The sequence below is a fragment of the Calidris pugnax genome, unplaced genomic scaffold, assembly GCF_001431845.1.
Source record: "Calidris pugnax isolate Ruff unplaced genomic scaffold, ASM143184v1 scaffold20, whole genome shotgun sequence".
Taxonomy (NCBI): domain Eukaryota; kingdom Metazoa; phylum Chordata; class Aves; order Charadriiformes; family Scolopacidae; genus Calidris; species Calidris pugnax.
This window is the reverse complement of record NW_015094510.1, coordinates 370,614-393,191: the sequence shown is the minus strand read 5'-3', so window position 1 is coordinate 393,191 and position 22,578 is coordinate 370,614. Positions and strand designations below refer to the sequence as shown.

Below are 22,578 nucleotides of genomic sequence, written 5' to 3'. Positions count from 1 at the left end.
AGAGACTTCTGTGTCGGGTTCAGAACAGAACCCTGTGTTGCCCTCTGTGTCCAGCTCGAATGTGTAAACTCTAGAGTATTACAAGGGATTGACTTGGAGATCTTCCTGAGCAGGAGGGACTGGAGTAATCCAGGGGTTGGTCATCACTCCCTTTCTGTAGAACGTGTATTCCCTGTGAGGGAGTCCACCTGTAAGTCCTAAACTACATGAGAAAACATGCAATCTGTGTTTTTCAAATTTCTCGAGATTAATGAGCTGTTGAACAGACTGCTATCCAAAAGATTTATTACTCATTTAAACAGGCAAGCTATCTGTCCTTCTGTAGATAGCTGAGTACTTGGCCTCATAATTTCAAATTCAGTTCAATAAGGAGTGTTACACTTTGGTTTACAGTCCTTCCAGAAGTAGTTGACATTCACAGCAAAGATGTGTTCAGCCACCATAGTTAAATAGTTTAAACTTGGCACGAATGTTTTCAAGCCCTTTATTCGTGTGTTTATTCAAAAAAAAGAAATTGGCTCCTTCTCTCCAAATAAGAGCTTGTTCCTGTGATGCAAACCCAGGAAATAGGGGGTGCCTGAGTATTTGCTGCTTTGGGTGCCAAAGGGCTGCATATAGTGCCGCATGGAAATCTGCAAGTAGCACCCCCAGGTGCTCTGTGCCAAAATTGCTGTTGTTGTCTAGAGAACAATTTTTTTTTTTTAATTTTTTTTCATGTCGAGCCAGTATTAATTTTCAGAGAAACTGAACTTCAAATTAGATTTAATGAACTAATCTCTAAAAAGTGTCTGCTCTGTGTTTGCGTAGTCGGTGTATCTCTGCTATTCATTGTCCAGTCGTCGCCTTAAAACACTTTCTCAGGGTTGGTTGCATTTTGATCTACTAATCGTTACACATTTGCTTCTAGTGATTGTGGGTTTATGGTTCAAGCTTTGTTGAGCTTTAATCCAGGCTGCTTTTGAACAGCATTTTAGTTTCTTAATATTTTGTAAGGAGTTGCTAATGGTTCGTCTGTCACACAGTGTGTTGCCTGCGGATGCGACCTTGGGGGATCCCGCTCCGGAGCTGAAGTCAGGATCCGAAACAACAAACTCTTCTGCAACGACTGCTATGTCAGATTTAAAAGTAAGGCAATCCAGCTGCAGTGTGCATGCCCCTGGTTTCTCTTTGTCCTGTAAAACCTCAAGTGTTTGCACAGCTGAGCCACTCGATGGCTTTCACGTTTACCTTTAAGTTGATGTCTTAGAGAATAGGTTGCGTAAGGTCTGATTGCCAGTTTCTCTCTTTTTTTAAGAGTAGTCATTCCTAACTTTTAACTTGCTGGTAGCTGATTTTGCCACCTTGTTATTAAGCAGCTTCAAGCAGAAAATGCAGTATAGTCATCCTTCTTTCTTCATAGATCTGAGAAAGTGGTGTCAAGGAGTTGTCAGTTGCTGAACAGGCTTGTCTTGATAACAGAGAAGTCTTTTTGAAAAATTGTCTAGATTTTTTTTTTTAAAGTATTCTGAATATGTATTTAATTCAGTCCTAATGCATACCTGGAAAGCTATTAGTTTATCCTGTGCAGGTGGCACAAATGCTGGTTTCTTTTTGCGATGCTATTATTATCTGAATTATAGGTCTGTGATTGGTTATTCATTTAGGTACAAGTTCAGGAGGAATTGATTTACTTACAGATCTTAATTAAAAGGTGCAGTATAATTTTTTTCCTTTATTATGGTTTGCAGAATTCTAATTTACTGGAGCATGATGTTAAGGCTTTGAATAGTGGTGTTGAGTTGTTTTTTCTGCTGTCATAGATGATGGTAGACAACCTCCTAATTTTGACAAGTCTCGGAGTTTTATATAGATCTATTTTTACGTAGCAAATATGGAATTCTCTGGAATGATAAAATTCAGCCAAGGGAAAGCATTTCTGAATTACTTCCTGGGAAAGATGTCCATGTTTCTTCATGAGCCCAGCACATTTTTCTCACAGTGGACCAGAAGGCAGTGAAGGGAACAGGATACTCATGCTACAACACTTGAGCACGTCTTGGGCATCTGCTGGCTAGAAGCCTAGCTCAGAAAAAAAGAGAAGCTCTGCATCTGATGCTGTTGCTGTTTTCAGACTCCCATTTTTGGCTTCCAGGAAGAAGACAAGTTGACTGCACCACACAGAAGTGATTTTGTGGTGCCCAAGCTTAAAACCAGAAAACCCCAGGCCTCCTCTTGACGCTAACCATGCCTTCACAGAGGCTAATGCTGGGTGTAAGGGTGCCTCTGTGATCAGTGGAAGGAGGAAGAGAATCACCTCCTTCCATATGGAGGTGACCTGGAGCACTGGGTCATATCTCTCGGTGTCCACGTTCGGAGAATTTACCTCCTGCTTGATGCCAAAGTGACCATGTTCCTATATGAAGCACATAAATGTGCAGGAGATTCAATCTGGAACCTGCTCGTGTTATTTCTGCTTTATCTTTTCTTTTAGCTGGCAAAATTGCTGGATGAGTTGTGTAAGTTCAGTACTGAAAAAAAAAATCTTTTTTTTTTTTTTTTGTTATTTCCTGGCAAGAACAGCATTCAGGAATTTGGTGATGGAAGTAAGCAAAAAGTTCATCATAGATAAATTGCTTGTTAGTCTCTTTTTGACATTATAGCCCATAAAATCACAGCAGAGCCTTTCAGAAGCAGAGTTGATCTGTGAGAAATGTTTCCATTCCCTTCCCTTCAGACTGCATCTTCTTGGGCCAGTGGGCACCTCAAAACGTAATTGTATGAGATGCGAGTGAATCGGGAATTGTAAGAACTTGTAGGTACAGAATGAAGCATTGAAATTAGTGATTAGTAATTCAAATTAGCTACTTGAATAATACAAAAACTGGCTATGCGATTACTGCGATGAAGATAATACTGACAGCACAGCACTGGTCTGCAATGCAGATTACTTTGTTTGCAGTTGGCATTTGACATCAGCCTGGCTAATTATTCGTTAGTTTGGAACGTGAATATAATGGCTAAAAGGTTTGATAAACTGTGAGATCGTTAATATTCACTGTGTAATCTTATGGTGTGATATTTTTGCACATTTTAATGTTAATTTTGTGGTTTAAACTTGGAACGTTGTAGCAAAACACCATTGAATTGGCAGATGCCTGCAGATACATGGAGACAGAGGATACAAAAGTCCTTTCTAAATATTGTTACAGTTATTTAGCAAATATTAATTTCATTATTGAAGGGTAAATTTAGAAAAACTGTCACCCTGTCTCTATGCTAATACTAAAAATTCTGAAAATCTTGGTAAGGTGCATGTTATGTGGAATATTACTTGGCCTGAAATACTTGCAGTGCTATAATGGAATTAAACTCAAATTTTTATTGTTCTTTAAATTTGCATTGCTAGATTCAGAATGTATACCTTACTTTGTGTTACCATTTTTAATAGGTATTGGAAATGCCATTATCTGACTATTTTTAACTTGGAAATTTTAATTTTTGTCACTAAGGTTCTTCAGTAGATAGACTTTATTTACAATTTTTTCTGTCTCTCTCTAACAGGTGGACAACCAACCTCCATGTGAAGCAAATGAAGATATGAAACCACTGTTGCAGATAAAAGAAGAGGTGATTGCTGCTGATGTAGATCTATAAATATATATATTGTGTGTATGTGTGTGTTTTTTCTAAGAGTAACTCTTGCTTGTCTAGTCTTCCTAGTAATGCATTGTATTCTTCATATAACTATTTTTATTTATAAGAAAGTAATTGCAGTAAGGAAATATCTGGGGAAAATGCTTTCACTTTTTCAGCTTCAAGTACTGAGAGCACAAGGGAGAATAAGTATATTTTCAGTAATAACTTCAAAATATTTTTGAGGCTTATAATCAACTAGTTGACTTTCCAATGGTATATGAAGAGGGTATTTTGTTTCTAAGCTCTTGAAATGAGCATTAGAGAAATAGCTAATATAAATATATATTTGCAATTGCTGTCTTTATTTTTGACATATACTGAAAGTGAATTCTCTAGGTTAATTATGAAGCTGCATTTAAATGCACACAAATGTGTTTGCTTTCCATATGCTGGTTTCTAAAATTATCTGCTTTTTTGAAACTTAAATACAAAGAATAATCTGTTTGCTCAGTGGTGTTGGCATAATATTCTGTGGAATCCATTTAAGAGGAAGAGTTCTCTTTTCCCATTTGGAAAATGTCACTATCACTTTTTCCTCCACAAACTGAGTGGAGAATGGTTGTTGAATTACAGTATATTTGTAAATAAAATTTCTGATGTTGCATTTATTAGAAGTTTGCAGGTTTTTTTTTCTTTCTCTCCAGCTAAGTGTGTCTAAGGTGATTTGTTGAAAGACAAAATTGTTTGAATTTCACCTTGGGAAAATATTTTGTATGAAAGGATTAAGATGTCCACCTAAATATGTGCAAGAACAATAGTTCCTGCTTTTCTCTTTTCCTTTACAGTAGATCTCAAATTTTGTATATAGTTCCCCCATCAAGCTCCTCATGCTCTTTTCCCTTCAGCATTTAAAGCAAGTGTTGAGTCTGATTCTTTGTTCTCTGTGGTCATCCCTGAAGCACGACAATTGGAAGAGATGGAAGTTTCCCAGAACTTCTCTGCTGTGGCTAGAAATGAGGTGCTCGATATATTTTTGGGTTAGCTTCTCCTCCTTCTGAAAAGGAGTGCTGCTGGAATGTGCACTAGGTGTTTTTTCAGCAATGGCTCCCAAATTGCTTTGGTCAGTGGCTTTCCCAAACCCTTTCATGCCCAGTTGTGGACCCTTCTGTGTCTGCGTCCTTGGAAGCAGCAAAGAAAACATAGGACATGGATCAGAGGAGTTTGGGAGAGCATTTTGTGGATGAAACCAAGGAAGAGGACAGCTGGGAGGTGTAGGAGGGGCGGTGGGGCTCCAAGTTTGAGCTTATACATGGCACCATGAGGAGCTGCAGTGAGGGTGCCAAAGCAGCTTATGCTGCTCCTTCCTCTCAGGGGATCTCAAGGACAGATAGGAGAGCTAGCAGGCTGGGGAGAAGACATCGTGGCTGTGATAGCTGGGGGCAGCAAGGGAAGATCACGCTGTTTTGGTGCAGTGGAATAACTTCATCTGTGCGGGCCTTCCGTAAAGTCTCCCGCTTGTAACTCCACCTGTCTCCTGTTATGCTTTGGTTTATTGACATTTCCCCTGAACAGATGGGTTCTGCCTTGTGCCAAGGAACTCACTGCTGATAAAGGCTGAATTACAAAGTGCCAAACATAATTTTCAAATTTTGCTCTAAAAAAATAAAATAAAATCTAAAATGCCTCATCAACTTGAAGTTGACAAGCTCCTCGTTCAGCCACCTCTGTGACTTGGCCTTGGCCTTTGGTATTCAGTTATTATTCAGTCTTCTCTGAAATGGACTGGTAAAGGGATTTCATTCGGTTTCCACTGTTGTGGTAAGCAATGATGTTACAGACCACAGGTGAGAACTTTGGGGTATGAAGGCCCTGGTCTTCAAATACAGACTATGGAAGGAGATTCACACTTGCAGAGCTCTCTGGGAGCCTGGGCTCCTCTCTGCTGCTTGTGGAAGAAGACTGCTTCCCTGAGAGCTATTCAGAATAGGAACCCAAATTAGGTGCTGTGCAGATCTGGCTCTCAATTAAGACATATACCTGATGGATGCCCCTCTACACTGTCTAGTTTTCACTCTTCTGGTAGGCAGCATCAGACTATGGACAACTCCATACACCACCCCCTCCTCTTAGTAAATTCAGGATCCCTACAGTCCCCATCACCAGCCCTGAAATATACTGAGAGACAAAATTTTTTGTCACAGGTCAAAGTTTCTCAACTGCCAAAGCATCAGTGAATTTATCCAGCCTGTCCATGATTTCCCCTCTCCCAGCATTGTGTTTTGCAGCAAAGCGGTGGGAAAAGTCAGGGATGGCCACGCTGCCTCTTGCATCTTAAGACCTGACATGTTGCCCTGTCCCTGGGAGTCATTTGGGCATGGAAATTGCCTGGAGGGTTGAAGAACGGAGGGAGAGAAGAAAGCTCAGCAACCTGCGGCCTGCGATGCCACTGGTGACCTGACGTGCGTTGAGCCAGGCTGGCTTTTCCTATGTGGTGTCAAGTATTTCCACATGGGCTCCAATTTAATTTTCCCACTGAATGTCTGCAAAAAAAAAAAAAAAAGAGTAATTTCATTAGCTTGTTCCAAAAGGCTTGCCTGTGAGCAAACAGCCAGTGGAAGTTTGGATCAGTGGGGCTCAAAGAGCTGAAGTTGAAGCCCTTGCAGAGTTGAAGCTGGGTTTCTCACCCTTGTAGAAGGCCTTTAACAAGGCTCCTTTAAACCTGTGTTTGCTAACTCCAGTTGGCAATAAAGACTCCTTCCCCCTCTCCTTTCCCTGGAGAGGAACAGGCAGAGAAACTCACTTTATGACTGTTGCTTTATCGGTGGGTTTTGATCCTAGGTAAAGCATTTGGAGTGTGTTGGGCTCTGAAATTCAGCAAAACCAATTATCTGATAGGGACACAAGATGGCAGTGTGTAAGTGCAACTCGGGCAATGAAAAGCCTTTTCCGTGGCTGTATTCTTGTACAAAAAGGGTCGCGTTTGCTAAATGATACTGGAGTTGCAATGTAATGAGAGCTGTAGAGAGAACTTCCGCTTAGTCTTGGGCCTTTCTCCCCACCCGGCATCGTGGAGGCGCAATGTGCGACCGAATCTGAACAGTCTCGTTTGATCTTCTCTGCCAGTTGGTTAATTAACTGCTACTTAAATGAATACTGAGTAGGGAGAGTAGTAAAGAGAACATTTCCTGGGGGAAAAAAAAATAAACTAGATGATTTCTAGTGGAGGGCTTTGGTGTATTTTTAACTATTAAATTTTATGATGCCGTTGGAGGAAGAAGTAATTGCTCCCCCCGCTCTGTTCATCAGCTTCAGAGACTGTTTAAGGTTAAAACCCTTAAATTCAGGTGTCTGCATGTGATCTAGACCTCTGCACTGCTATTAACATCTGAGTGGATGTAGGGCTCAGCTCCATTCTTTACTCTCAGGTGTCTGGTGCTGCTTGGGATGTTTTCAAGTGTCCAGGCCATCTGCCCAGGGCCAGGGGGATGGGGTATGGTGCGAGCCTGGGAGATACTCGCTGGTCTCGTGGGATGCTTTAGAGCATTTGAAAGGGCAGCAGAGATTTACGAGCAAGCAACGAGATGGAGCTCAACTCCCTGCAGACAGCAGAGCAAAGGTGTGATTTCATGGGCCAGTGAGTAGGTGGCCAGTGTTGAGTGAGTTGCTTGGCTGGATAAGCTTCACTCACTTCAAGAGGTGTGTGGACCCTGGCTCACATGTAGACAGTTGCATTTTTGCACACCTGTGTCTTAATGCTGACTGAATTCTTCTGAAAATGTCTAAGAAATGCTGATTTAGCTAAATACTTCCTCTTCCCTGTTTTTAGGCTCGTAGGCTGTCAACTAATTAATTGCAGTGTGCATTTGAATATGTCTTTGAAACTGAGTGGTCTACGGGTAGCAGCTCTGGCACAGGGCAACGTTAAATAAAATGGCACTTCAAAAACAGAAAAACTTTCACTGTGAACTTACCGTGGGGTTTCCCTGATACATAAGAACAAACAAATCAAGCACCTCAGAGTGAAATTCAAGGTATGGCACGTGTTCTTAGTTTTGTTGAGATTTCTTTAAGAAAATCTCAATTTTTTTTAATAGAAGATTTGTCAGAAATTTCAAGCTCAATTACATATGCATTCATCTCTTCAGGCAAGCAGCAGTGCTGCAGACAGTCCTGGTTAGTGGTGAGATTTATGCAGCCAGCCCTTTGTTAGAGCCCTGTGTCTGAATTTGGAACTCACGCCGATACCAGAAATGGGCAGAACCAGTCTCATTATTTTCAGGAAATAGCCTCACAGGTGAACCCTAAGGATGGTCCCAGTGATAAGTTCAACACTTCCCTTAGGTAACAGCTGCTGTAACGTGGCCCACCTTGTCACTTATGGAGGGTAAAAGGGTTTGAAATCTGACAGTTTGAGCTCAGCGTGAAGTCTGGCGCACTTGCAGTGGTGTTTTAAATTCCAACCAATCATTTGTAATGGATTAGCACAACCTGTGCCATGGCTGTAATGGAAGGCTATTAGCAGCAGGTGTAATTACATGAAAGAGCAGCTTCATGCTGGAAGCTCTTCAGCATTTTCATTTTAGCCCCATGCTTCTTGGGAGCTAGGGGCAGTGACATAAAACAACACAGGAGGATGATGTAGAGCACTTGCTCACAAAAGGAATATTCTACCCCGAGCGGTAGGGTATCAGTTTATTAAAGCTGAAAAATTTTTTTAATTGGTTCAGCCTACTGGAAACAAACTTGCCAATTAAGTAGCTGCTGTAGGCAACAGACACTCAAGAGAGATACGTTGTGCAATGGGATTTACTGGCTTCTATGGGTTTGCCTTAACAGTCAACGTTGTAAAAAGAACCAAAGCACTTTAAAAGAGGAAAAAAAAAAAAGGTATGTACAAGGGTGTGTGTATGGACAGATTCTGTTCATTAACTATAATAAAAGAAAGAAATAAAAAGCTAGAGCCATTAAATGGACAATTCATAACCAAAACCCAGTGAGAGCAGGCTTGTGGTGAGCACAGTGTGCCATCTTAAATGGCCTTACGCAAGGAGCTGTGCCGGAGCAAGCCTTGCTGCTTCTCTGGCCTGGAATTTTCTTTTGCCCCCAGGCGGTCAACCAGGTGTGCCACTTCTTGCTATATCAATTGCATATGGCCTTTCTGGGATGGAAATTCACAGATTTCAGGGTCAGATCAGGTACTGCAATCATCTGATCTGCCTATATCCCTACAGAGATCAGAACTTCTCGCCCGGTAATTCCTGTATTGAACACACAACTTCTACATAAACAACAGTGTTCTTTGTTGGAAAGAAGCCCTGTGTAGATCTGAAATATGCAAATGATGGCAAATCTACCACATGTCAACATAAATTGTTCCAGTGCTTAATTAGCAGTCTTAAAAATGTTAATTTTATTTTTAGCTATTTTATTTTAATGAGTTTTCTAGATTATTATGATTTTTATTTTCATTCATTTGACTTGATTTAGGCTTTTAGCACTGGATTAACTCTTTTTTTCTTTTTCTAGCTTAGACTGTAGATATGACTTTGATGCAGTCTCCATTTATTATAGTTATATTTCTTATCACAGCATCTCACAGAATAGTAGGGGTTGGAAGGGACCTCTGGAGATCATCTAGTCCAACCCCCCTGCCAAAGCAGATCCTCGTAGAGCAGGTTGCACAGGAACGTGTCCAGGTGGGTTTTGAACATCTCCAGAGAAGGAGACTCCACCACCTATCCAGGCAGCCTGTTCCAGTGCTCTGCCACCCTCAAAGTAAGTTTTTCCTCATGTTGAGATGGAACTTCCTGTGTTCTAGTTTGTGCTCGGTGCCCCTCGTTCTGTCACTCAGCACCACTGAAAAGAGCCCCATCCTCTTTGACACCCACCCTTTTGATATTTATAAGTATTGATGAGATCCCCTGTCAGTTTTCTCTTCTCCAGGCTAAACAGACCGAGGTGTCTCAGCCTTTCCTCGTAAGTAAGGCGCTCTGTTCCCTTGATCATCTTTGTAGCCCTCCACTGGACTGTCTCCAGCAGTTCCTTGTCCTTCTTGAACTGGGAAGCCCAGAACTGGACACAGTGCTCCAGATGGGGCCTCACCAGGGCAGAGTAGAGGGGGAGGATAACCTCCCTTGAACTGCTGGCCACACTTTTTCTCACACACCCCAGGAGACCTTTGGCCTTCTTGGCCACAAGAGCACATGGCTGCCTCCTGGTCAGCTTGTTGTCCACCAGGATTCCCAGGTCCCTCTCTGCAGAGCTGCTTTGCAGGAGGTCAACCCCTAACCTGTCCTGGTGCATGGGGTTATTCCTCCCCAGGTGCAGAACCCTACACTTGCCCTTGTTGAACTTCATTAGGTTCCTCTCTTCCCAACTCTCCAGCCTGTCCAGGTCTCACTGGATGGCGGCACAGTCTTCTGGCATGTCAGCCACTTTTACCAGTTTTGTGTCCTCAGCAAAGTTGTTGAGGGTACAGTCTGTTCCCTCATCCAGGTCATTGATGAATATGTTGAACAAGACTGGACCCAGTACTGACCTCTGGGGAACACCGCTAGATACAGGCCCCCAGCTGGACTCTGTGCCACTGATCACAACCCTCTGAGCTCTGTCTTTCAGACAGTTCTTAATCCACCACACTGTACACTCATCTAACCCACTATTCCTAAGCTTACCTATGGAGATGTTATGAAAGACCATGTCAAAAGCCTTGCTGAGTTCGAGATGGACAACATCCACTGCTCTCCCCTGTACGTAAAACCTTATTTCTTAGAAAGCAAAGCCTTATCAGTCAGAAAATGCAAGATTGCATCCATGGGAGGATACCGTGGATAGACTGGCCCTCTCTCAGTGAGGTGGGACACAGAACTCTGCCAGGAGAATATCTAGAACAGAGGGGAAATAATCTTTAGGTGGGTAAAAAAAATCCAAAGTCCTGTAAGGATTTATTTGTGTAATGCATAGATTCAAATAAGAGCTTATGTCCACAAGGGAATTTTGCTGCATAATCTTCTGCTGTAATTATGAAGGCGTTGAATTGCCTTGGTGGGAATGACCATGCCCAAATTCCTATGTGGTTCTGCTAATTTTCCTGTCTTAGGAAAGCACCTGTATGAGATTCCCACGCTGACATGTCTTGACTGACAAGTGGAAAAGATCACATTCCATTTTTATTTCTCAGCATGAAGTGTCAGCTGCAAAAATGCAATTTGTTCCTGGTGTGTTGGGCAGGTATTGATAGGAGGGGTCCAACTTGCAGCCTTCCATCAAACACTAGCTCTGTAATGATAACAGCTGCTGCCTTCCGATGCCCATGTAAACAAGACTCCTGCAGAGAAACATTAGTTTTGCTTGCATGTGATACTTCACTTTAAGTAAAATTCATTCCTACTGAGGTCACTATTGCATTTATGAGATCTGTATGTGCTATACCTCATTATTAATGCCGGTGGTTGTACCAGTGTATGCCTGTCTGGGCAAATCAGAGGAGAATCCCAAAACAGTTTAGGAAAAGCCCCATTGATTGCAACGGAGCAAGTCAGTACATGAGCTATCGTCTGTCAATAAGCCATGGCCATCTGGCACCACGTGCTGCAGAATGGCAGTCACAAGCCCTGCTAGTCAGCATATTGTGTGCAAAATTCTCGTTAGAAATGAGATTGCATTTCTATCAACAATTTGAATGCTTACAGTACTTTTGGACCCCAGCAAGTAAAAAAGAAAGTGACAAATAATTTCTCTGCCCTTTGCTATTGGGATAGTTGAAGGTTTTTGGCTTTTGACTGGTGGATTCTATTCTTTGGAGTTTTCTGTTGCCCACGATAGTTCATAGCATGTCTAATACCTGCAAACCTTGGGATGTGATCCCTCTTCCTCACTACTGTGTCAACTCAGCAATAGAAGAAAGGAAATTCTAGACTGAAGGTCATTCCTGTCAATGTACAAAGGCATTTAGGTGGTCCAGAACATTCTGTGTTACACCATCTACCTTGGTTTCACCATCGCCTGGTATTTTTCATCTGCTTCTTCTTGTGATACAGTGCTAAATGGAAATTAGAAAGTGAACAGATAAACACCAGTTTGATACTGAAAAGATGCTAAACAAGAGGGGATATACAGGCTACACAATCCATTTACCCTTGTTACACTAATGCTCTTATTGATTATTCCCTGTAGCACTTTGAAGATACACAGTTATACATAGTGTGTTTTTGGTATCATATGCACTTATGTTCTCCTAAATCCTATTTCTCTGTAACAACTTGGACTCGAAGACAAGAAACCTGCCAATTCAGAAACACTGTTTACAGAATCTTTTATTCCTAATTTCTTTGCCAGATCATGAATTGTTCATAAGACTGAATTGTGTATAAAATACTAACTGAAGGTGCTAATTTCATTAAGCCTGTAAAACCAAAGCATCCCTTTACCTAGAACTAGAAAGCATTTGAATTCTTCCCTTCGGTGTCTCAAGGCTATGACCTTGGAAGTATGTCCGTAGAAGTATCCGTTGCAAAAATGTTTCTGGGTCAATCTCCCAAGTGGCAGATATTTACACTCGCTGATTTTGATAGTCAAAGTGGTATTTTTTTTTTCTCATCAGTCCTGCTTCACTGTCTTTTTTCCATGATAACAACAATGGCTATACTGTTCAGCAAATACATTTATCTCCTGATCAAGCTTCATGCTGAGGCAGCAAACTAGATGCATTTATAATGCTGTTCTCATGCACATGGATCGACTGCAGCTCCGATTCCCACAGAGCCTGATTGGTTTTAAGCAGAGCACTTGATGAAAGTGAGCCTGGCAGTCACCTGCCCGCCTCCTGCCTCCCGTGATGGGACAGGCTCTTTGCAACAGCACTGCCCTTCTCTAGCCTGGGAAACAGCTTTCCCCGTGCAACCCACGGGTACGTTCTGCTGTTCGGTGAACTCCGGTGGCTTGCACGGAAGGGGAGCCTGCACCACTGGAGGTTTACTGCATCACTGGGTGGTTAGAACAGGAGCATGAGTCAGATCAGCAAGGCCCGTTAGTGAGGCTGCGAAGTGATAACTTTGACTGAGGTAAATACTACAGGCTGTGTTGATGGACAGTGTCAGAAAAATCAGCTCTGTTGAGGTGAGCAGAACCGCAGCGGTTTGCCTCAGCTGGGGGCGGATGCAGGGTGCAGATGAAATTACAACTCCCTTGTAATTCTTATCTCAGCTTATCGAAGTTTTGTACAGGTGCTGCAGAGATCTTGTGCAGGCATACAGTTATCACCAGGGGTGGTTTTTTGGGAAGCTTAAGAGCTACTAGCTGGAGAGTTAAGAACGATGAGAACAATATGCTACGATTCTGTGAAGATCACAGAATCTTCATGGTTGGAAGGGACCTTTGAGATTATCGAATCCAACCACAAACAAAAACAAAAACAAAAAACAAACACACCCACAAACAGACAAAACCCAACAATCTCGGGCACTAGAGCATGCCCTGAAGTGCTACGTCTACACGTTTCTAAAATACATCCAGGGACGGCAATTCCATCACCTCCCTGGGCAGGCTGTTCCAGTGCCTGACCATCCTCTCAGTAAAGTAACTCTTCCCAATATCTAATCTAAACCTCCCCTGCCGCAACTTCAGACCATGATGTTGAGTGCTCAATGATTTTGCTGGACTAGAAGTCTCCTTTGTGATGTTCTTGAAGCCTCTGATTTCAAGCTGTCAAATTAACTAGTAATTTTTATAAACCAGGTGACCTTTTTTCTCCTTTAAGCAAGAAAACAGTGACAGCAAAGCAGATAGTTCAATAAAAAATTAAATTCTGTTGGCATTTCTTCAGCTAATAGAGTGTGAAGAGCCCTTGATAAATGACTGTTTCACCAAAGGAAATGCCAAGCTTTAATTTTTTCTGAAGTTATAAAATGAATCTGGTCCTGGACTCTTGAGTGATGGGTTTGTGATCCCCCACTACTTTTAAAAGGAGTTTGTGGGCAGTGTTTTCTAACTTTTCTATTAGGTGTTTGTAACACGGATCTTTGTGGCTGTACTGATTATTATTTTCCACATGAGGACTTACATGTCAGGAAAACCTAAAATTTTTGCAGCACCCATCAGCTGTTAGTAAGCTTCAGTATTCAACTAACCAACCTGTGAGGAGAATGCTAAGAAAGATGATAAATGTTTCTGTTTAATCTAGACCTAAATTCGGCCAAGATCTAAACCTTTTCCCCTTTGGCATGCCGTTTCTGTTTGTGGAGGACGCTCGTTGTGGGGATGGGGAGATTGCACTACAATATATCATCTCCAGCAGCAGTAGAAGGTTTTGGGACTCAAGTCTCTTGCCAGACATGTCCCGCTCTACTGTGCTGGGTCAGATTAGAAAGAGTAGTGTTTGTTTCTTTCTTCTGCCCAGATATTAAACCCCCAAACCTCTGATACTTGATTCAGTGCTTAGAAGCCATAATGGGTAGAAATGACTTTAATCTACCAGCTTTTCAGTACAAGACTGGGCAGATAACAGGTAAATGCTGGGCAAGTTCTGCTGTCCTGCTTCCTCTGGCATTAGACAATGGACTTTCTTCTTTCTGCCAATCCAGGATTTGCCCTGTGGGTTGCATGGGGCAGAATTTGACATGTTTACCTAGTTGCTCTTCTGAGCAGCACTTTCCAATGCATTTTCTTCACTGGTGGTTCTTGCCAAGAGGGTTGGATTCAGTCCCGTACCGTGGCTGCTGGTTTTATCTTCTCCACGCTCACGTTCCAGCATTAAAGTCAGAATTTTGCATTCCTGACAGCTGAAACAGGAGGAAACCTGATGTTCAGCCCCTATCAGCCTCCCCTTGTAATGTCAGTAATTAACTGCAGCGTTTCGCTTGCCAAGCAGCAAGCAAGCCTTGGGGTTCTTGCAGCCATGCTGGAAAGTGAAATATGGCAGTCTCCTCACTTTCTTACTGCTCTGTCAGGTTAGCTCAGCGATTATCTACTGGCAGTCGTGTTGCTGGCAGAAGGAGTGATGTCTCTGGCAGCAAGCCTACGCGTGACTTGGTGCTTAAGTTATTAATTCTTTCCTTCAGCCCCGCTTCAGCAGCACTTTACAGATTCAGCTTGGGCTCGAGTTGCTTTTCTGCATTCAGTTTGCTAAGGGGAACTCTTCCCAGTGGGCCCTTGTAATTAAGTTAAGTTGTAAGTTTCATAAATCACCTGCTTTAAGTGTGAAGCATTTTTGGAGGTTCCTGATTCCCGTCAGCTGTTTATCTGTCGGCCACCACGCAATGGAAGCTGCTTATTTTAAGCAGAAGCCACTTGTGTTGTCAGAGACTCCCAGGGAGCAGTACATTTTGACCTTTTGTCTGTCTAAATCAGGTAGTGGAGGAATACTATAAATTTAGAGTGAAGGAAGTACAACCATGCACAGTTTGGCAGGGGAGACATTCATCCCTTGTATCCCATCCCCAGGAAAAGCAGAAATATGGGGAACTGTGTGAAGGGTTGCCTCTTGTTTTTTAGGTGGTACGGTGATGAGGGTGTTGGTTTAGGTGAGACTGTGATAAGTGTAATGGCATATGCTGACTGCAGGAGTATGAATGAAGGCAGATCACTGCAGGAAAAGGGCTGGACACGGAATAGAGAAAGGCAGCTTTTGACTTCACTGGTTGCAGTCGTTAAAAACTGTTTCCCTTATCATACTTTGAGCTGTGCCTTTGATTGTTAAAGAAAAAAAAATATTAGAGCTTCTGGGATAATGATACGATGCAAAATGTTATTTTGGCATTTTCTAACAGATGCATTTAATTTGTCTTTCTAAAAGGTTATAAACAGTTTGGTGAAAACCACATGCTGCTGGGGGACTATATGATGGAAATATGGCTTGCATAATATGGGGGGCAACTGGATGCAAAACTGTTTATATCAACAGAGGGTATTGCAGGTTTAATTTCTTATTTTTTGAGGGTTTGATAAACCCCTCTCTTTGTAATTCGATGAGAGACACCATTTCTACAGGCCTTTCTGGGACTGACTCAGAGACAAGAGTGATCCACAGGCAGTACAGCAATGAAAGAACTGAATTTTGGAGATTTTTATCTGAAAAATACTGAGCAGTTTTTCTATGTTTCATGAAAACAATGTTGGCTTCAGACTATCTGTACTTGACACTTTCTTGCCTAGATGGTGAATTTTCTCTGAGGTTGCACATCCAAGCTGTTTGTAGGTTTGACCTTACTTCCCTTGTGGTGTTTGTAGCAATGCCTCTGGCTTTGCAGACCCATACGATGATTAAAGAGTTATCTATGCCTTTTAATTAATTTTTAATTAAAATGGAGGAAGCAGAGAAGAAAAAAATGGAAGAGTCCTAAAAAGCTGAAATCTTTGTCCTGCTCTGAGTTGGCTTCAGCTGTTGTTATGTTTGAGAACTACAACTGATTCAGTCTTTCTAGTTTGGTTAAGAACTGGACAGAGTACTTGGATATTTTCTTGCAAAGTACCCTGAAACTTTGAGTTCTCTGTTTTCCCTGGGTGCTCTGGTCTGATTCTAAACTTAGAATATGTGGATCAGAAATCTAAGCCCAAAGAGGCTCTCAAGAGGTTAATTATGGAAATATTTAATATTAAAATAATTTTACAAGGCTTCATCCATTAACACAAACTGCTATACATTTTTTGACACAATGTAATTACCTTCCTTTCACCTCTTCATTACCCTCAAAAATCTCATCTGCTCAGGTTAAATGCACTAAGATGATTTAATAAAAGGTCATGTTCTTTTCCATAAATGCCATTTAAATATATTCAGTGATTGAGTTTAAAGATTTTTCTTTAAAATGACACTATTCTTAATTGCATTTTTATGCGGAGAAACTTTATTGGAGTTAATGAACTGCTTTCATAGCTCAGTATAATATTCAATTAGGTGAACATACCAGTTTCTATTTTATTTGCTAACAGTCTAATTTGTTAAGATTAAGTTTTGTTTTGCTTTTAAATTGAATTCAGATAACCATCAGTTGTATTTCCTTTGCATATAATTAGAATCCTAATAAATGGAAGAGGAGCAGACTAAGTATTCTAAACTATATTAAAAATGTAACTTGTTATAGATCTTACATGTTTGTCTCATTGCTTCTAAATTTGTGTGGCCTAGCAAAGGGCTGAAAGAGAATATGATTGTTCATGTATAAATGCATGCAGGAGGGTAAAAGTGGTAAAAAAGACAAAATCTTTTCAAGTTAAGAGGAAGTAATGAGAAACATGAGATCAAAGTGTTGTGCACTGCCCATAAATTTAGACTGGAAATCGGATTTCTGACCATTTGAGGAGTGAGGTCTGAGCTACTCTTCCCAACATGGCAGTAGAGACAAGATGGACTTTCAGAGAAATACAGAAAAGTGTGTATAGCAGAAAATAGAGCAGTTCCTGGGTATATAAAAAAAATAATCTTGTGGCCTGAATCCCTTTCTTCCCTCTCTTGGAGATTTCTGAGGCACGGTAGGTTGGCTACAACTACTGGCATGAGTAGGGTGTGTTGGTTCCCTTCTAATGGTATTGGTACATTTTGCAGGTTCCAGGTGTATGTATTTTGATTTCTCTCAGGGTTGACTGCACTGCCACTTTTGGGACTGAGACAGAGTCCTTCCCAGGCAGGATGACGGGAGTTTTGCAAATGTGCGGGAGAAAAAGATATCTTTACAAAGCAAATTCACTTGGAGAAAAAGATATCTTTACAAAGCAAATTCCCCATTCCTGGCAGTATTAAGGTCAAAGGCAATGCTCTTGATCTTTTCTGATCTGTTTCTATCGTATGTCATAAAAATTCAGCTGCTGGCTGAATTTGGATGTTTGATGTCTATGCATTAGGTTCTTTTCACTCTATACAAGTACAGGTCAGTGCTTATCATGTTCCTATCTATTTGAGACCTACATCATGTATTCAGTTTGCTCACAGCTTCCCCTGCAATTTACTGGCCTCTTTGTGACTCACTTGTGTCCCATGCTGATCTGAGTTTTCTACGAACATTTAGTCATTATTACCCATCATTACCTGAGGTCACAAGAATGCCCTTCCGAAATATTGAGCACATTGTGCTCAGATTGCATATATTCTGTTTTCCAGGTCATTGAATATCTTGCCCCAAATTAGCCTGAACAGGAAATCCTTAGACATCCAAGCCTCTTAATAAAGTTCTTCCAGTCTTTCAGTTCATAGCACAGAAAGCCAAAATAAATTAATTTTTCAAATGGGATGATAAGATGCAGTATTTAAAGTTTTACTAAAGCACGATACTTTATGAAGCCTATATTCCCTCTACCTGCCTTCTAGTGGTCACTTCTAACTCTGTGTATATCAAACAATTTTTTTTTTCCCAAAATGTAGTCAGGTGACAAATTCCATCAGAGCTATGACTCAGGATATAACTCTGGATATGTGCATAAATATATTTTCATCTTTTTTCTCATGCTATGTTAGTGAAATACCTGAACCAAATCCTCAGCTTGCTTCCAGACATCTTTGAAAGTGAAGGGCAGTGACTGTTTCTCAACATTAGGGTATTAACCCAATAATTCAAATTTATGTATTTGTTCTATTAGGGATAATTGACAATGAACGTATATTAAAAATAAAATACTACTTCTTTTATTTTATTGCTTGCTTTTCAAATTGGTCACTGAAAATAATTAAGAGGTTTTTTAGTCAGTTTGTGAGATTCATTCTTTCAATATGATGCCATGGAAACAATTTCAGGAAATGCCTAAATGCTATTTCCTAAAAAAAATCACCCTTATGGAATTGTTTCATGCACATTGCAAACATAAAGAAGTTGGGAGCTCCATATTAAAAACAGAGACAAGTTGTTCTGTTCCCTGTTGTACCACATTAAAGGCCATCAGCTCTTTCTAAAAATGTGCCTACTTTTATTTTCTTCATAATTTATTTTCTTTCTTTCTCTCGCAATAAGAACATCTATTGTAGAAACAGACGGATATGTATGTATGGATGGATATGATCCTTGTCAGAAAGGATCTGATATTTCGTTAATTTCAACACAGAGCAACTTTGGAAGGACATATTTGATGATTTTCCAAGAGCTCTGAACTTTAGCAGCTTGAGGAGAAACAGGAAATCAATCTGGATCAGTCCATTTATTTGAAAGTTACAGAAAATCCTGGGAAAAGTGAAAAAATCTCTCTACAAAGCTTATCTTCTTTTTTTTTTCAAACTTTTGCACTTGTCACTTTTTTCCAAACATGAAGTGACCTATGAATTGAAACAACAATTAGCAATTTTCCTATGCATTTTAATTTTCCAGCTGTTAATCACAGATTACATTGACTGCCTAAAATGTTTTTTTCCTTTTATTTCTAATATTACTAAGTGCCAAGTCTAACAATAGACAGTGATTTTTTATTGGTTACCATGGCAACTTATTCTGTAAAATTTTTTTTCAAGAAATACCTTTTAATTTACTATGTCCTAAATTATATGTTGAGTAGTTTACTGTGTCTTAATGCAGTAAAAGCTACTGTATTTTATGTGGTCTTACGAGTAGCATGTTATGTCATCTATGAGCTTTGCAAATGGACTTGGTGGAGAAAGGTCCTTAATTCATTAAGAATGTATAAAAATACTATTATTATCATTTTAGTTCTTCTAATCTGCTTCTGCAGATTATTTTAAATATGAATTCCTATGTTTCATTTTTATCTTCCCTGTTATTTGATGATGCATGTGATGTTCACTGGGATCCCTTGCATTTCTTTTGAAGCAGTTGTCCCACTCTTCCCTCTCCACCCTCTCTGCGGAGATATATGCAGTAAAATTCTTACAGCTCAGTGTAGTTTTTAGTCATTAACTCATATACACATTTTCAAGGCAATATGAATTAACTATGTGTTGTGTGGCTTAATGACTGTATTTTTGAAGAGTGTACAGCCTGCAAAAAAGAGGCCAAATATATTCAAAATGATGTGGCAAGATTATGGTGTGTTGAAAATGGCTTTCTGGTACGAGGCAGTGGGGCTAGTTTCCACTGACACACATTCATGACATTATTTTAACATCTAGAGATTCAGGTTTGTAGGTCAGGGGCTGGACCATCTCATTGTGGAAAGGCAGGTGAATCTCACAACTGGATTGTGATAGCCTCATGTGTTGTACTGCACTTCAAGGTGCAGATTTGAAATCGTAAATCAGAACGGTAGAATAATATGCAAGACTGAATTGGCTCTGTTTGTAATATAATAAAACTAGAGTATGATAGTATTCACCAATGTATAAGACATTTTAGAAATTAATCAGCGTCAAGTTGCAGCACTTGCACTCTTTAACAAGTGCATCAGTTGTTTCTATTAAAACCCTTCAGTTTTGCACCCTGTGAATCAGGCTCAGTGATAATGCTGGGCCAGAGTGTTTCTCTTTCTTTTGTAGACTCTCTAAGGTACTTTTGTTTTTCATTATGTCTAAAAACATCAGGATGTTAGTGTCTATTCAAATGTATGTGTGTATTGCTATGACTGTCTCAGTGGACCATGGTACTCCAGCAAAGAAGAATTTTTGCACATTTCTCATCACAAGGGCATGATGATTTTCACTTCCTTCCATTCATTAGGTACTGTTGCAGAGTTGTTACTTTCCTTTACACGTTGCTTTTCTGTTGATTGAGATAGGTATTTTTACCACTTTTTTTTTTTTTTTAAATTATAAAATAAAGTGATGACAATTATTGGCTATTTAAAGCCATTGTGTGGTAAAGGCTCTCCCTTGCTGGCCTTTTTCTTAGCACTGCCTAGCACACGGTACTGGGAATCTCCCTCAAGGTAGAGAAGACAGCCATATCAAAACCAACTCTCTGGGGCAATGAGAGGCTTTTGTTTACTTGGCTGGTTAACTTTCAGGCAAAGTAAACACCTGTGCTGCCCAAATTTATCACATAGCATCTCACTAAGTCTTGTGGAGGGGTTGCACCTGTGGAAAGAACAGCTGATTGCTTTACAATGTGTAACCACTGTGTAGATAATGTATGGATTAGTACCCTCAGGTGTTACTGGGCTTTCTTTTATCCTGCAGCTGTATGTAGGAAAAGATGAGAATCATGCTTAGGTACGGATGCCCCCTGTTAATGGGAATAGCTCACTGATGTCCATGAGCTATTTAAAGTGCCTTTCTTAAAACACTCATTGCTTAAATGGCTCAATGCTGTTCTCCATAGAGTGGTAGAGGTTAAACCCACTTGGCAGTCTTTCTGGAAGGGAAATGCCTGAGTTGGGTAAAATATTTAGTGAGTAATGAAAGAATACTATAAAGAGTCTCTAGCCTAAATCTCCAGCTTGGCCTCTCTGCTGGCGGAAATCTTCTGCCAGCTGTTTGGAAAGTCTGTTGCTGAAGACACTCCAGCAATAAGACATCAGTGGGGTGCAGCTGTTGTGCACTGATTGATGCATGTCATGCTGAACAGAAACTTAGAAAAAAGGAGTCGTGGTGTCTTCATGGGTGTAGGAGGAAACCTCTCAGAGGGACTGGAATGGAGAAATCTATAGTTTCTTCATTACCAAAAAGGAAAAAACTGCTGTTAGTCCATTCATTGCCATCTGTCTTTACTCGACTAATCTATTCACTAAAGACAACTGCATTCTCCCAGAGTTTATCTGCCTGCAGTACAGCCCAGATGCCTTCTTGCCGTGCAAATCCAGACATTCCTGGATACAACCAGCACTGCCAACTTCCTCATGAAAACCTTGGTTAACTGTGAAAAAACTCTTCAAAAAAACACAGCCCTTTAATTCAGCTTACCTCTGTTATATCCACTTAATGTTGCCTGGTTCTTTTTGTATAGAAAGGAGTTACAACAGTGACTCTGAGGCAGGATATATTCTTGTGTCTGATATGGTCCCAAACAGTTGACTGCTTACTGTTGAAAATAAATTCTCTGCTTGCAAGGCCATTACCTCATAAGTAGTAAAGCTCACCACATGTCGGCTGGTCGCTTCCTTGAAATGGTTTTGTGGGTTGCTGTGCAGTCTAATTCCAGAGTTTGAGAGTTCATTTGTTTTTCTTCTCTATTTAAAAGTTGTATTTAAATCTCACAAATAACAAAATAATGATCATCCCAACAAATAATTTTTTTAGATGTGAAAACGCATCCAGGGTAGCTGTAATGGAGAATGTATTGTCTGAGGGAAAGAGAAGGGAAAATGTGTTTGAATTGCAAAAGTTCTTTGTTGCTTATTTTGTTTTGGAATAATCTTGTTTTAGCTTTACCCCAAACCTGACACAAGCAAATCACTGCATGACATGTTCATATGAGTGCAGATAAAGAGATGGCGAAACTTTAATTTAAGGTATTAAAAACTATGGCAAGAGTTTCCCTCTTTTTCTGTCCCAAGAACAAAAAGAAAAGCTAAAAAAAAGAAACAAAAGAGGTCTCAAATTGGTAAAATTGCTACTCTTACTGAAAATGTAAAAAATTGAGCTGCTCACGGTGTTTGCTTAGAGATCTCTAACTCAGGTGGTGAATAGTATTTACCTCACCCTGCTTTTTCCTCCATTTCCACCCCATTTGGTCAGCCTCCCCCTGCTGCCAACTCTTCTGTGTAGGTGTTGGGGTGTATGACATGTGAAGGTCCTCTTTGGCATTATTCAGCAAAGGTGTGCATGTGTCTGAAAACAGGAGAGGTAGCATAAAGCTAGACCCAAGAACGGGGATGTAGTCCCTGGAAAAGCCTAGAGAGACTTCCTCTGGGTGAAGAGGACTGGAGCTGTTAAGTAGAGAAACACCATATTTTAAAAAAAATCTTAAACAGAGAAAAAAAATAGAAAAATACTAATTATTTAAAGCAATTTTCTAAAGGACTTTAAGTGAAACTTCAAACGGGAACATTTTAGGTCTACATTGATGGGCAAAAATGCAGAGGCAGATCCCAGAAGTGTTAATAGACTCAGAGATGCAGTATGAGGGAACCCACAGAGTGCTACCAACCCGAGTTTTC

The 22,578-nt window shown here is 40.5% G+C and overlaps 1 protein-coding gene across 17 annotated transcripts in view; it reads left to right on the top strand.

Moving 5' to 3' along the window:
• LMO7 (LIM domain 7) overlaps window positions 1-4,286 on the top strand; it is a 161,570-nt gene extending 157,284 nt beyond the window's left edge. For 6 of the 17 annotated variants that reach the window (XM_014965872.1, XM_014965862.1, XM_014965871.1 and 3 more), the window contains 2 exons: window positions 1,023-1,125; window positions 1,644-3,512. In XM_014965872.1, the coding sequence (XP_014821358.1) occupies window positions 1,023-1,125; window positions 1,644-1,799 (259 nt within the window). In that variant the 3' untranslated portion in view covers window positions 1,800-3,512. Of the gene's footprint in view, window positions 1-1,022; window positions 1,611-1,643; window positions 3,513-3,540 lie in introns of those variants that run through there. The other 11 variants (XM_014965868.1, XM_014965863.1, XM_014965876.1 and 8 more) reach the window with 5 other exon arrangements.
• Window positions 4,287-22,578: the final 18,292 nt, after the last annotated feature.